This window comes from Cryptomeria japonica, chromosome 6, assembly GCF_030272615.1.
Source record: "Cryptomeria japonica chromosome 6, Sugi_1.0, whole genome shotgun sequence".
Taxonomy (NCBI): Eukaryota; Viridiplantae; Streptophyta; class Pinopsida; order Cupressales; family Cupressaceae; genus Cryptomeria; species Cryptomeria japonica.
The window spans coordinates 406031962-406048717 of record NC_081410.1 but is presented as its reverse complement, the minus strand read 5'-3'; the positions used below and the strand labels follow the sequence as shown (position 1 = coordinate 406048717).

Below are 16756 nucleotides of genomic sequence, written 5' to 3'. Positions count from 1 at the left end.
CTAGACCACCCGGTTTACTTGGCGAGTCGGTTGCTGTCAAAGGCCGAAAAGAACTACAACACCACGGAAAGAGAAGCCCTGGGAATGGTGTATTCGGTCTAGAAATTCCGGCACTATCTTTTGGCAACGCCATTTACATTTTATGTGGACCACCAGGCGTTGATGTACTTGGTCAACAAGCTGATCATCCAAGGATGGATCAACTGGTGGTTACTCCTCCTGCAAGAGTTTACATTCAATATCATTGTCCGACCCGAGAAAAGCCATGTGATCGCTGATCAATTGTCAAGGATCAGGTCTGGCGAGCCGACCGAGGGAGTCAACGAAGACTTTTCGGATGCTCATCTATATCGAATTGCTGTCTTGCCTGGTTGGTATACTAGCGTGGGGGAGTACCTTTCAATGTCACAGTTTCCTTAGGAGATGTCACTAGGAGAAAGAAGGAAGCTGGTGCTCCGCAGCAGGATGTTTCAATTAATCAATGGCCTGTTGTATAAAATGGGACCTGACCAAGTCCTACGACGTTGTGTTGTAGAAGAAGAGGTTCGGGGCGTCTTGAGGGAAGCACACGAAGGGCCGATAGGTGGATATATGGGACCAGATACAACTGCCAGGAAAGTGTTGTTGGCAGGACTTTGGTGGCCGACACTCTATAACGATGCTCGCAAATGGGTGATTAGTTGCGATACGTGCCAACGGGCCGAAAGGCCACTTAAGAGGGATTTCATGCCGCTCAACCCATCGCACGCACATGAGCTATTCGAACAATGGGGGCTGGATTTCATCGGACCCCTAAAGCCAAGTAGAGCGCGCCGATGCAGGTACATCGTGGCGGCGACAGAATACTTAACAAAGTGGGTCAAGGCATGAGCTCTCCCAGACAACTCAGCAATCAGCACAACAAAGTTTATCTATGAACAGATCATCACCCGATATGGAATTCCTATCCAGCTGACGAGCGATTGGGGGGGCCACTTTGTAAAACACATCATCCGACTGCTAACCACAGAGTTAAAAAGTTTCCACTCCCTGTTAAGCCCCTATTACCCTTGAGCGAACGGGCAAGCCGAGGCAACCAATAAAATAATAGTGTTTGTCATTTATTAGTCGTGTGGGGTCGAAAAAGATGATTGGGAGGAACGAGTACCATTGGTACTCTGGGCCTACCGGACAACGTATAAAGTGACCACCGGCTAGACCCCTGTTCAGTTGATGTACGGACAAGAAGCCGTGGTGCCGTTGGAGTTCATGGTGCCGAGTCTTCGGATTGCCATTGAGAATCGGCTGGGTGACATGGAAAGCCTAAGGGAGAGGCTGTACGCCTTGAACAAGTCGGACGGACGGCGAATGATGGCACAATGGGCCACAGAGGCGGGCCAGCAAAGACGAAAGGTTTGGCACGACAAGCATCTTAGGCGAATGAGATTTACTCTGGGGCAATTAGTGTTGAAATTTAATGGGCGGAACGAAATCAAACCCGAAAAATTTAAAGTACAATGGCTAGGTCCCTTCAAGGTGCGCAAGGTCAATACCAACGGAGCAATTAAATTGTGGACGCTCGACAGGAAGGAGGTGCCAGACGTCGTAAACGCGTCGAAACTAAAATTGTATCACGAGAGGCACTCGAAGGACCCCACTGGGTGAGCGAGTTAAAATTAAAACCTAAGTTACCGGTTCCGGTTCGTATTCAGGTTCGGATTCGGGTACGGATTCATGGATTCGGCAAAAAAAATAATATTTTGGGTACGGGTTCGTCCGTACATATATATATATATATTTTTTAATTTTTTTTTTATATATATATATGTTCAAACTTCAAACATCAAAATTATATATGTTCACAGTTCAAACATACAATGTAACTTTCCCATACAATGATACATAAATGATAACAGATAAATCATAAATCATAAATCCATAATTGCCAATGCCAATAAATATTCTGATATTGATATATCGTAAATCATAAATGTAATATCATATTCATAATTTGCAAAAAAGATAATATTCAAGTTTCAAGTTTCAATTGATTCAAGTTTCAAAATGTGAAAATGTCATGACACAATAAAGTATAAAGTTAAACATTCAAATTACAAGCCATCTATGGGATTTAAATTCCATATTCATCTTCATCTGAAGCATCCAACCCAAGCCCAAGGTCATCATGTGGTTCAAATTCAGCATCAATTGAACCAATATCAAATGGAATGCCACTCCCACTAGCTATGTCTCTCTCAAATTCCATAACTGCCTCGTCTATAGAGACTTGGCAAAGTTGTGCAACTGTAGCATCTAAATCATCACACTCAGTGGCTAGATCCCAATTCCTTGTTACACTCTCACTATATCCAGGGTCCTTATGTGACAACAAACGAAGGTTGGAGTGTACGTAGACCAAATCCTCAGCTTTCTTTGCACCAAAACGATTACGTTTGACTGGGTGGATGAAGGAGTATGTACTCCAATTCCGCTCAGCTGAAGAAGAACTTGCAACCTGTTAAAAGTTAAAACATAATTAGAAATTTATAAATTAAAATTATAAAATAAAAATATGATAGCATCAAATGGAATTGGAAAACTATAAAAATAAAAAATAAAAAGATACATACTTGGGAGTTAAGTTTAATTGCAAGAGGCTGCAAGTAAACGAAGCCTTGACCATGTACATACCACCACTCATCAACATCCATCCCATATTTAGCATTAAGAGCTACAAGATCATGATTTTTTGCAGATACAAATTGGCCAAACTCCCTCAAGACAATATTTCTTGTCTCCTCATCTTGATATATCTTTTTAAAGGCAGCCCTATAGCCAGAAGCAACCTCTGCATCTCTATATGGTGGCACCCTCATAAATCTCATCCAAACATGGGCGATCAGTATCAGCATACCTGATCATGCTCATGATGGGCTCAGTGAAATTCAAAACATATTCCACATCATCCCACCATTTCTCACCAAGGATCAATGCTTTTACTTTTAGAGCTCTTTCTGTTTGGGACTGCTTCCATACACTCCACAAGTTGTTGATGACCATAGAACTCAAGGCGTCTCGCACCTTCAGAAGTCGTCTTAAGACGAGCGTGTGAGATGCAAATCGTGTTTCAGCAACCTAACATGACATAACAAAATACACAACATATATCAAATGTAAGTCTATAAAAAATACAAATTTAAAACTAAAAAATTAAAAAATAAAATTTAAAATTAGTAATTATAAATTACCTTCAACAACTCCAACTTGGAGAAGGTCCTGAAAATGGCTTGTGACATATGATGATTAGTCACAAACATTTGAATCTCCTCGCCCTCTACATACAGTTTTTTCACCCAATCAATTTGTGTGCCAAGCTTTTGCATGATTAAATTGAGTGAGTGTACTGCGCATGGTGTCCAAAAGATGTGACCATATGTAGCCTCCACTATAGTCCCCGCTGCCCTACAATTTTTAGCATTGTTAGTTACAACTTGGACAACATTTTGAGGCCCCACCATGTCATTGCATTCTATCAAGATATTGGCAATGAAACTTGCATCTTTCACTTGCCCCTCACAATCCACTGCTTTCAAAAACATTGCCCCTTTAGGACACACTGCTATAACATTGATCAATGGCCTATTTTTACAATCTTTCCATCCATCAGAAACAATGGTCACACTTGTTTCCTGCCATGTATCTTTGATGACCTTCAACTATGACTCTACGGATGCTTTCTCCTTTGCCAATAAGGTGGTTCTCACCTTTTCATACCCTAGACAAACATAATCAGAAGGTGTATTGCAAAGAGTATGCACCATGTCCCGAAAGTAAGGTGATCTAACAAGGTTGAAAGGAATCCCATTGCCATAAAGGCAACGTCCAATTTTGGAATCTGCAATCTCTCTCAGTTCATTTTTGAAGGCAAAATTCAATGGGCCTCTTTTCCGTGAAGCCACAACATTCTAATTCTCTACTGCATCAACTGGTGGGTTTTGCATGAAAGGATGTGAACCAGCTGGTCTTGTGGAGCCAATGCTACTAGAAGGCCTCTTAGACATTGAGCTTGGATGGACAAGAGGATGATCAGTCTTTGCTTTGCTACTTCTCCTATCAGCTTCATCTTTTTCTCTAATATATCCCAAAACTAGAGCTTTTGACAGCCCCCTGCCATCTGATCCCTTACAAAATTTTATTCCACGCCCAGGGATGAAACAAAGGTGGCCTTTCACTCGAAAGTATGAGCTGGTATACTCAATGCCACAATGGTTGCACTGCCAAACAAAACCCCCACCACCAGACACTAGCTTGATCATTGTTGTATAATGCCAAAGTGGTGAATCTTGATCAATTTTAAAGGGGGTATTTTCAGTTCAGACATTTGCAACTGAACTAGAGCTTGCACTTGCACTTCCAGTTCCAGCCATTATGTATGATTATATGAATAATGCACCTAAAATGAAAAGAGAAACCACAACATTATTGAAAAAAATTATTAAAATTTCGACATTATAACCCCATACTATGCATACAAAGTGTAAAAAAATATACAAGACTTCTTTAAAAAAAATTTAAAAAACTTAAAAAACTTAAAAAAACTTTAAAAAAACTTTAAAAATTTGAAAAACACTTGGAAAAATTCTTGAAAACTTGAAAAAAATTCAGATTCACTTACCTTTAATGGCTAAATCTTCCTTCTCCAGTGATTCCTATGCCTTTGATGTGTGTCTCACACCTTCGTAGTCGTCACCTTCGAAGAAAAATACAAAAATTAAGAAACCTGATTGTAGAGAAAAAATCTTCAAAAATGCAAGTAGAACGGGTTGAATGCATGTTTTGATGCATGAAATGCATCATAAAGGGGCGGATTAGGGTTTAGATGTTAAAATAAGATTAAAAAATTTGTTTTTTAATTGTTTTTATTTGTTTTCTAACCCATGGGCCCCGTTTTTGGGAACCCACAGGTTGGGTTCACCCGGGTCCTCCTAGGTTCGACCTAGGTCCCACCCGAGTCCTGCCCAGGCGGTTGGGTTCCCTGTGGGTCCTGCGAACCCAGTCGCATGGGCAGGACCCGGGTGGGACCCAGGTCGAACCAAGCTCGGACCAGGACCAGGATCCGGCCATTTTTGGCAAGAACCGGTAACTGAGATTAAAACATTTAAAAAAAAAAAGCACGATCGTACGGAAAAGAACAGTAAGGCTGTACGGATAGAAAATTATTAATTTTAAAGCACGGTCGTACGGAAAAGAACAGTAAGGTCGTACGAGAATGGCCGTACGGACAATTTTTTTTAATAAAAAATCACGGCCGTACGGTCATACACAAAAGAGACTGTACAATCAGAGCAAGAAATCTATATTGCCAAAACATAAACTGTACGACCAACAAGATAGGTTCGTATGGTGTGTGGGGACAGTGCAACCAAGAAGAGACAGGTCCGTACGATGGGGAGTTAGAAAAGACCGGACCGTACCAGAGGCACTTGCAAGGAGATTAAAGAGCAATAAAACCAGATTAAGTGATTAATCTCGGTTCAATGGACACAAACAGGAATAAGGTGGATTGGAGAAAACAGTTGCAACCATTAGAAGGAAAGTTACAGGTAGGGAGAAGAATCGTTGAATCAAGTAAGGACACAGGCAAGAGAGTTTTGCCATCAGGTGTGCGTGTTGCAGGTAGCCTGGGGATGAGCAACACTCAGAAAGGCAAGAAACATCGTCCGAAGACCCAGTCGACAAAGGACAAGGAAGAGGTAACAATGGACAACATCGTGTTTGAGGGTCTTAATGGACTAGATTGCAGGAATTGGTAGACGAAGATATCTCATGACGACCCAATGAAGAAACATCTCCGCTAGGCACAGGTACATTGGGCTATACAAATGCCAGTTTTTTGTATAAAAGATTTTGAGGTAGTTTTGTGTGCCATGATTGACACCTATGATAGACACCGCCGCCAGTCCGTATTTGAATACCAGCATCAGCGGATAATTGTTTCCTTCACGACAAGCGAGTTCACAAGGGTTTTTGGGATACCTGGAGTGAAGGGAAAAAAAAATTGATACTTCGCAGAAAATCACTCCAGACGTCTGTGCCACCTTGCTACAGGTGATGTTACGGGATAACCTCACACAAGCAGAAAAGGATAGCCTCAAAAGTGTTGGTAAGGGAAGGGGGGTCAAGAAATCATTTTTGGCGAAGGGAGTATGGAGATGCTTGTTGTCCGTGGTGAAGAGTCGCCTTACAGGAGCCAGCCGTGCGTTTGATATAGCTATTGCACAAATTGTCTTAATGAATGGACTACACAATGGAGTGGTGTACGATTGGGTATCATAGCTGGTAGATAGGATGGAGGAATTCATGACCCTCCAGTATAAGAAATTCTACATGCCACATCACGCCATCGGGCTATTTCTTGATGCAGTTCGCACGCAGATTACCCCAGGCTCCCAGCCATTGGAGCCACAGGGTCGTGTTGCACCTGATCAGCCGCCTATATTTTACTGGTCACATTTGGATGTCTTGACACATGGCGCTGAAGCATGTTTGGGCAAGAAACGGAAGAAGCCCGCCATGTCAGAAACAGAGGAGTTTGATGCAGATGAGGAGGATGCTGATAGTGGCGAGGAGGAATCAACCGACACCTCCCAGGTGAGTAGAGAGAGTTTCTGATTGGCAGGTAGAGGAGGTGACCAGTTGCCGGATGAGGAGGTAATGGAATCCGCTGGCGTCAAAGGATCCTCACTAGTAAGCACTGCTCCAGCATCGAGTTCGGCTATGGTCGAGTTTGTAGCAGCACGCCTACTAGTGACTTACCAGTTGGCGGTGCCACGTTCATTGGGGACAGTCAGTACAGTCACCACCGTGCCAGTACATGGTTTTGGGCAATCTCGGGTGACGATCGCTATGACACCACCGAGGGCCGAGACCACACCAGGGACCGATTCTATTACTATTGCAGTCCCTGTGGTGGACTGCATAGAGCAGTCGAGTATCTTGGAGGGTGCGGGGGCCTCCATTTAGCAGGATGTGCCGAGTCATATAGAGGAGGAAATGGTGGAGACACGCGCATTCCAGGATGATCTCAATGCATGGTTGAGCCGCTATCAGCTCACACCCGTGGCACCTGTAGGCAAGGTTGCTCTATCTCCACGCAGGGAGATGCATTCTCTGGATGTTATTGATCTTGAGGGAGAGAGCTCTCCAAGTAGTAGGGATCTTCAGCGGGCTGATTCACCCCCCACGGATGTAGTGATGATTCCTCACAGAGATGAGGGGGTGACAGTTGGAGTACAACAGGAATTGGGAGAGTTTGAGCGGTTCATTGCCGATATGACTCTAGGAGCTCAGCGGCTTGTGACCTCTACGAGACTCTAGGAGGATGCCGTGGTGGTAGAACGGATGGAGAGATTGTTGACTTTTGTTAGCACTGGATGCAGAGAAGAGTTTGTGAGGTGTTTTGAGTCTAGCGGGTGGCCTGAGACGAAGAACCTGGGGATGCTGGAGGCTTGGCGCCTCACTGAGGGAGTTGGAGAGACCCGGATGCAGTCCTTATTGAGACAGGTGGAGCAGGCCTTCCGAGAAGGCTACTATGAGCTCAGGAGGACACAACATATGGCATCCACTGCTGAGGCCTTGCGCGTAGCAGCAATGACAGCTTGGGAGGAGATGGCTGCTAGGTTTCAGGAGGTTGAGGCTGCATTGGCACAGGCTCAGGCAACGACGAACGTTTTGGTAGCAGATAAGTCTGCCTTTGTTACACAGTTGGAGGAGGAAAGGGCAACCAGGGCGAGGATGGAGACACAGTTGGAGGAGGAGAGAGCATTCAGAGCTCTGTTAGAGACTCAATTGGCTAGTGCATTGGAGAGCATTGACACGAAGGAGAAGGAGGTGTTGGAGGCAGCCTATATGGTTAAGACTGCAATGGAGAGGCAAATGGTGGCAAAACGAGATTTGAAGAGGAGGACTGAGCAGGTGTACAAGCTGCGTGGGCGATTGGCTTCCACCACTACACCACCACCTACGCCTTCTTCTACAGGGACGCCCTCTGTACCCCCTCCATCTTGAGTTCCTTTTGTTGTATATGTTACATCATTCCCATTTTGGTTGTATGTTGTTCGGAGATGACCCTTCTTTTTTTGGGGGGATGATGTTGACGGGTAATTACGTATGTGTTAATTTGTGTGTTACAGGTCGGCAGTTAACTGGCGGTTGCCGGTAGATGGCACCGGGTAACCATGCCAACACCTATATAGTCGTCCTTGTTTCCAGTTTGAGAGAGGATAGTACAGGCTTGATGTTATCTGATGTATTGGCACATGTTATCAATAAGAATGCAGTATTGAGTTCATCTATTTGTCTACATCTGTGCATATTGTCATATTCTGGTAATCTGCCATGCACTAAACACACACTCACATCCGTAGGGGAAAACAACAGAATCATTATTCATACAAGTTTGCACACTTTTGAAAAACTAACAAAAAATTTATTGCAGGTAATCTGGCAATTGAAATTACACTAAAATACTATGGTTCCCTATACAATTGGCATAGCATTTGTTAATAAAGATTTCCAAACACAATTTGGAAACCTGGACGATACTCTTAAAACCTGAAAATAGACCAACTTTCCTATTTCCAACCTCTCTACTTTTTCAGTTCTATTTTTTCTATTCTGCTGGAGATTTGACATGCTTTTTTTCACCTTCTAACTAATTTTACAAATTTTTATTATCCATAAATAAATATCTTTGCACCTTTATAATATTTTAATTGGAAAAAGAATTAACGTGGAAAGGCTAAGAATAGCTGAAGGGGACATATTTATGCCCGGAAGCACATAAGTATATCTCCCTTGGCAACAATTTTGATCAACTTGAATTGATGGTTTGACCCATAGATCACTTGACGATGAGTGAATACCCTTTGATGAAGCCAAATTTCAGTATGATGCATTATCCAATGGGTATCAAAGTTGATGAATGCTATAATTCATCAAGTCCAGCTACTGTAAAAATTATGTCTGAACCATATTTGGTATTACATACCCCCTTTCTGATTGTCACTAGATTTACAATTTTCAAAATACTGGACCACATTTTTAGAGTTAACTTCTAGGAGTCCCAAATAGGGCGATTAAAGGATTTATCCATATATGGGGGCAACAACTATCTTCCAAAGTTGTCAAACAACTGCCTAACAATCTGAATTGTCTATATGATTGTTTTATGCCTATTTTCTTGTGTTCATAGATTCTTACCCAGTTTATTTGTTCATTTTAAATTTATCTATGATCTCATCTGACCACATCATTTACCATAGCTAGTCCTAGCTGTTGTATCTTGGATTAACATGTATCACAATCTCTGGAGTTCCCCAAAAGGTATCACAAAATTGATACAAGGCTGACCTAAGAATTTAGTTAACTCATTTTTCTTGGAACTTTATCTTGAGCTAACTAATTCATAATGACTTGAAAGTTGACAACGTTCTAGAAGTGGTTTCATATATATATTGTCCAAGTTTTTGCCTTCTAAATATAATATACAGTTCAGTTATTATAGACTGTTTAGTTATAGCCTTAATCTGCACAGTCAGGTCTGTGCAGAGCCTAGAGTTACTGGTTAAAGCTGGCCTTTCATGTTTTAACTGTTGTTCTATTACAATTAATTGAATATTATTCTCAATCTGGCATATTTAAAAAACTGTTTACTTGACCATCACAGGATTAGGCTTCAAAATATAATGGTCTTGTTTGCTTTGCTTAAGAAATTTAGATTTATAATTTCTGACATTTGCTATTGTGATATGCAGGGAAAGCAAAGAGGAGCTGTGGAACTTACCTATAAGTTATTCAACTTCACTCAAGATCAAGATGTAAGGTTGAAGATTGGTTTTGATCTGTTTGATAAGGTTAGCCTTCTACTCTGAGATTTATGGATCATTCCCACATAACACTGAGCAGAGTTTGAAGCATGTGTTTTGTTTAAGGAATGGAAATGCTGGTGCCATTAGCGATTGTGTCTGAAATGCAATTGCAGGCTGTATCTGTCATTTCAGTAAACTTGCCTGTTGAGAGAGACAAATGCTCAGTTCAGATTTACATTTAAACTGTTTGTCCTATACATTAATGTGAAAAAATACCATAGAAGGTTAAAAGACCTAGAAGGCTTATCATATAAAACATATAAGATAGGTTAAAGACATGATATGTCCAGCCCATGTAATGAGTTGTAAAGCTTCTGGTAGCTTTTTTGCATCAATAGTTTGTAAAGCCTCTGGTAAACTTTAAAATTCACATAAGATAGGTACTCTTCATTGTAAGGAGAATCGATTGAATTGGCCACTATAGTAAATATTGAAATCATTCCAGTCAAGGCACACAATTTGGTAGCATGCATGAGATGTGACTTAAAAATTCACATAAGATAGGTACTCTTCATTCCAAGGAGAATTGATTGAATCAGCCATTATAGTAAATATTGAAATCATTTCAGTCGAGGCACACAATTTGGTAGCATGCATGAGATGCAACATGACCTTGATAACATTGAGTTTTCCGATCCCCATGCACTTGTAAATGAAATCATTTTTGTGAAACCTGATGCAGTTTCTGACTATGTTACCCCGAGTTTCTGGGATGGTGATTTTTTTGCCAAATTTGGGAATGGGGGATGGGGGGTGGAGGGGGGGAAATGGCAAAGGGGACGGCTATATAAAATATAGGGAAATTTTGAAATATATAGGGGAATTTTAAATGTTCATATGAAAACATGGATATAGCATGCATATGAAAACATTTTGGAACGTTAAGTTTGAACACACAAGATTTTTGTTCAGAATTCATTTTGAATACTCAATATGCATTCATAATTCATAATTCATTGTCAATATGCATTTGCTATTAAAGAAATAACATACAAAATGCCCAAAGGCTACACTGCTGCCATATAGTTTCATTGTCAATTATGATATGAAATATACAAAAAAACAAAGTACAATGCTGCCCCTAATCTGCATCTCCTAACATTACATCAAAATTAGAGTCCTCATCTGAGCCTCTACCACTGCCATGGTCCATGCCCACCTCATCCAACGGAATCCCAACCAATCCCCTTGGTGTCTCCTCCTCCTCAACCTAGGCCACATCTTTGGGCTCAACATCCCACGATAAAGTTTGAGTCTGCCGATACTTTGGATTCTGATGATCCTAAAGTCGAAGAGAACCATGCACGACCACTAGCTTCTCCGCTCGTCTAAAGGTAAGTCTTTTCCTCTTGATGGAGTGGATAAAGCCATATGTGGACCAATTTCTCTCTGCAGCAAAGGAACTAGCAACCTGTGAAAGGAGGTGAGTAGCAAGCAACTTCAATTATGGTGTATCCCTTCCATGCCATGTCCACCATCCAACAGGGCCTCTTTGGACTAATATAGTTATATCAACCTTGCCTGTGGTTTACTTAATGTAGGACCACAGAGATTTGTAAAGTCAAGGAATTGTGCACGAAGTATGGAGCCTCCTCTGGATACATCCTATCAATGGCTCGTGTGAACCCATCTAAAACTTCTTCATCATCAAATGGAGGCACGCTTCTATCCCTTGGTGCATACCATTTGGGATTTAGAGTATTGACTTCCATATGGAACGATGTGTTCATTATGTTCCACCTTTGTGTCATAATGGGCCTAATATGTTTCTCATAGAACCCCAAAATAGGACCCTTAGCCAAAATTGTTTGCTTTATCTTCACAAGCATACTATCAAATATCTCATATATCTCTCCAAGACTAGGAGAGTCTATATCAGGATATCGAATGACATCTACAATAGGTGAGATGATAGAGCAAACATATCTGCAAGTGCAAAGTTCAAAATATTAAAATCAGAATATGAAAATCAGCAATCTAATATTTAATTTTTAATAAAATCAACAATTAAAAAAAAATTCAGCAACGTCTTACCTCACAGTGGACCACCAATTGTCATCAAGGATCTTTTGTTTGGAGGATTTTCCTTCATTAGAACTTGAATTAGGCCATCTAGTCCACTCAAGATTCACCAACATCAATTGTAGAGGCTCATGCACCTCAAGCATCCTTTCCAACAAGATGAAGTGGGATACCTATATTCATTAAAATAATAAAAAATTTAAGTGGCATACCTATATTCAATGTTCATTAAAATAAAAAATTGGTAGGTTGATACAAAATGAAGTAAGTGGCATACCTTGTGTCAACGGGTTTGAGGAACTCCTTTGAAAATGACCTAAAGGGAGCAAGTGAGGTGTGGTGGTTGCAAATGAACATTTGAATGTTTCTAGCTTCTGCCACCACTTGGTTCACCCAATCTATTTTCCCTATGTCTTTCAATGCATTGTTCAATGAATGAACACAACATGGGGTCAAAAAGATGTGCCTATCAGCACCCTCCACCATCAAACCAGCTGATTTGCACACACATGTTGAATCAATTATCACTTGTCCAACATTAGCAGCCTCAACCTCCTTACGCTTCCTTGAACAATCCATGACTTTGAGAAAATAAGAACCAGTAGGGCATGTGACAATGATATTAATGAGTGGCCCATGTCTAACATGAGTCCACCCATCCATCACAATAGAGCAACCAAACTTCATCCAAGTTCGCTTCATATCCTCCATTAGCACATTAACCTTGGAATACTCTTTGTCTAGGAGAGTAGTTCGTAGCTTATGATTTCTAGGGGGTGTGAATGTGGGACCGATAGTGGCTATATCTTTGGCCATTTCTTTGAAGTAAGAGGAACATGCCACATGAAATGGGATGGCATTAGCGAAAAAGAATCTAGCAATGGATATCTCTGTAGCTTCACCTCTTTGTGCATTAAACAAAGTTTCTACTGACCCTCCCTTCTCACTACTCATCTTCCTCTTTACGCTTGTCTCAACTTGACTACTACCAATAGGGGATGTCATAGGCAAAGATGTTTGTGAACAGGCAAAAGAAGGTGCCAACATTTCCCCACCTTGTTTCCCCATTTTCACCTCCGTGTGCAATCTATGACAGTCTATCCTCTCCTCATTTTTTAGTTCTAGACAAGCTTTGACCCCGTGGCTTGAAAAACCCATAAAATTGAGCTTTTACCCTTCTATAGGTGCCTCTAAAATCTTTCAAGCAAACATGACAATCCCACACTGTAATGTCCCTTACTAGTTATATAAGTATAAATATGTTTGCCTGGGATACAGATAGAAAAGATAAATCAGAAATGAAATAATTGTTTATATTTTAAAGAAAATCACATTAAAACATACAGAAATTATTTTTTACAGATTATATATGTGCAGCGGAAACCTGTTTTATTCAATCATAACTTATATGGTTTATAACATTTTTCCTTAAATAACCATAATTGGTAGCACAGGGAATGATCCGGTTAGCCCATCCATCCCACTCTGGATCCAAAGGCAGTCATCATGCCCCTTTGGCTTACTATTAGTGGTGTGGGTCTTATCTCCACAGTTCATTCCTTGTTCCACCCTAAAAATTATTAATCCAAGGAAGTAGCAGATTGTAGAGGGGCTTATTAATTGCCAGTCCCAGGCCCAGTAGCAGTCATATGCCCTACTGGCCTACTGATCTTACATGGATCAGTAGGTAAACAACTGAGACAGACATTATCCTCCTCTCCCAATCTCTCTGTCTTCCTGAAATTTTAAGTGCATTTCTTGTAGGTATAGATTTACTGTTTTACTGTTAATAACATAAGATTGCACAGTATGCTTTAATTCAGATTTGTATTAATAATGGGTCAGTATTTCAGCAGTTCGTATATGTCATTCTTTTATTTTTTATTAAATCAGAAGAAACAGAAAACGAGAATCATTTGGGAATTCGTTCTTACCATTTTGCGGTTTTCTTAATTAATAATCTATTTATGTATAACTGAATACATCATAAGGTATTTTAGACGTACTGTGGAAGATTGGCTATTTCATGGCATAACATCATTCAGATTTAAAACTGTTTATACGTATCAGATGGTAACTGATTGTAATTACAAACAAACATATATGACATTAAGTTTGATTGATAGAAATTCCCAGTTTATCGAAACATATAAATGATTGCAACTTCACGTTATGTACAATTCGAATGATGGAGATTTACAGGTTCATTCCAGAACGCGTGAATTTGGCATTGATGCCAATTATCGTTGTATATTATAGCCATGAATGCGAATACTGTGCAAGTTACAGTCTATTTGAAACGGTTAAAACAATCGATCCATTTTCTGAGTACATGACATACCTGGGATGGTTGCCTTGCCATCTGACGAATCAAAATGGTGATTGGTTTCACTCCCGCAATATTTGATTCTTTTTCCTTTCTGCCTCCTTTACCCAAATCTCCCAAAAACCTGATTTATGTATTCCTTCATAGATCGTATTGAAGAGTCACGACTAGTCAGAAATATGCACATCTTCCTAAGATAGCAACTTTGTCTGAAACACCATAGTTAGTAATTGATGCCTAAAGTACTAGTCATTGTATATAATAAACTTCAAAAGTTATTTGGTCATTAAATTAAGAATAATTATTAATTGAATTAACTTTGTCATCATTAAATTAATTAATTTAATAAAAGATTAATTTTAAAAAAAAATCCAAAATCTGGAACAGAGATCATATTACATAGATGTTTACATTCTATACATTTATCATGGGACATGACAGTCCTCCCCTCTTGAGTTTGCTTGTCCACAAGCAAATTTGAGTTGGGGGTGGTTAAAAATTTCCTCCCCTTCCCAAGTAGCATCTTCTTCGGGCAACCCTTTCCATTTAACCAAGAACTCCGGAATGGTTTTGTTCCTCAACTTCTTTTCCCTCATATTCAAGATCAGTTCAGGTTCTAATATGAGTTTGCCTTTATCATCAAGAGGAGGTAGATCAGCAGAGGGAGCAACATGTTGCCCCAAAACTCTTTTAAGCCTGGACACGTGAAAGATGTTATGGATCCTGCTGTTTGCCGGAAGCTCAATCTTATAAGCTACCTCTCCTATTTTCCGCAGTACCTTATAAGGGCCATAAAATCATGGTTTAAGTTTCTCAACACCACTGGTCTTCAGGGATGACTGCCTATAAGGCTGAAGCCTCAAGAAAACCAAGTCACCTTCTTCAAAAGTCCTTTCTTCTCGATGACGGTTAGCGTACATTTTTTGCTGTATAAAGTCTTTAGCGCTTGGCACCTTACTTTCTTGGATTGCTAATCCACCAAAAGTCATCGTGTCATATCCATAGAGAGCCTTAAAGGGGCTCATGCCAATAGACATATGATGGGTTGTTGTTTACCCCGTGGGGTGTGTTATTAATATTGCATATCAATAGTCAGATGATAACCATAGGATAGAATAGTAACCAGAAACTCAGAGTAATGCTTTGATTAATGCCAAAATGTCTAGTACAATAATCATTCTTTACATCCATGTATCCAACAACAAGTACAAGAGCATATATAAAGACACGGTCGAGGGTTGCGGTTACCACCCGTGGGGAACCATCGTGCAACGGACAACTACCCTCGACGACACTAATATACTTAACCAATGTAGCTTAAAAAGTAGTACAAAGCCCATTTTACGACCAACATCATCCCCCCCCTAAGAAAAGTCGTCTTCGGATGACAAGGACAAAAATCCGGGACTAACGCAACAAATGGGGATGAAGTACACTGTATACAATAAGAAAATCACTGAGAAGAAGGGGTTGAGGGGGCATCCTTGAAGGAGGTAGTTGCACTGCCAATGAAGAAGATGCAGGAACTGCTGATGCCAGTCGAGCCCGAAACTCATACACTTGCTGCGTCCTCGCCTGAAAACCCTTTTCTGCTACCATTCGATGCTCAAGTGCGGATTTCACCATTATTGCTTCCGCAAGGAGTTCTTTTTTTTTCCTTGACATCACAATCCTCCTGTGCCTAAACCAAACTTGTCTGCAAAACACGCTTTTCAGTCTCAGCCTCCACCAACTACTACTCAAATGATACTGTCTCCCTAGCCAATTTGTCCTCGATAGCCACCCACGTTGCCCTCTCGACATCCAACTTCTGGGTATGCTGAGCTAAGTGTCACGCTACTACTGCCTCCAACCTAGTGGTCAGATCCTCCCGAGCCCTTTGTGCATCCGCCAAGGCAACCTCACGTCCAGCCGAGACATACTCCGAGTTCCTCAAAGTGTACCATTCATGCCTGGATGTGGCCACAACCCTCTGGCACAAAGGCTAGGAGATGCCTCAAATCCTCCATCACACTCCCCAAAGGTTGATATCTTAACTGAATAACTCCTTGGTGCCGCACGACTTCGCGTGCTTGCAATGCCTTCCCTCAAACTTTGTTTGTTCGCAACCTCCAAATCTGCCTCCCTCCATGGCTTATGGCTTCCCCGCCAATGCTTAACTTCAGGCTTCTTTCTCACAGTACAGAACAACCCCAACACTTACCGTGACTTCTCTGATGCCCTTCGCCCTTATCCCAACACTTATCCAACACTTACAAAACAACCCCAACACTTATCCTTGCCGTGTCGTGGTATTTTTCTTTCACCCTTTTTTAAACCGTTGCCGCCATTGCTGTGCTCCTTCAGGCCTACGGTGGTATTCCACCACCGGTGACCTTCGTCGATGGTGGTTCCACCGCACGGTGGTCTCACCATGGTGGCTCCACTATACGGTGGTCATTGTCGGTGCCCCTCTGACGGTGATCCCACTGCACGGCGGACCTCCGTCGACTGTGGTCAC

The 16756-nt window shown here is 41.2% G+C and overlaps 1 protein-coding gene across 2 annotated transcripts in view; it reads left to right on the top strand.

Annotated features, from left to right (window-relative positions):
• The window catches only part of LOC131065848 (outer envelope pore protein 21, chloroplastic), a 195604-nt gene that overhangs the window by 122472 nt on the left and 56376 nt on the right, over positions 1-16756 (top strand). For both annotated transcript variants that reach the window (XM_058000489.2, XM_058000488.2), the window contains exon 4: positions 9795-9893. In XM_058000489.2, coding sequence (XP_057856472.1) covers positions 9795-9893 — 99 coding nt within the window. The remainder of the gene's footprint in view (positions 1-9794; positions 9894-16756) is intronic.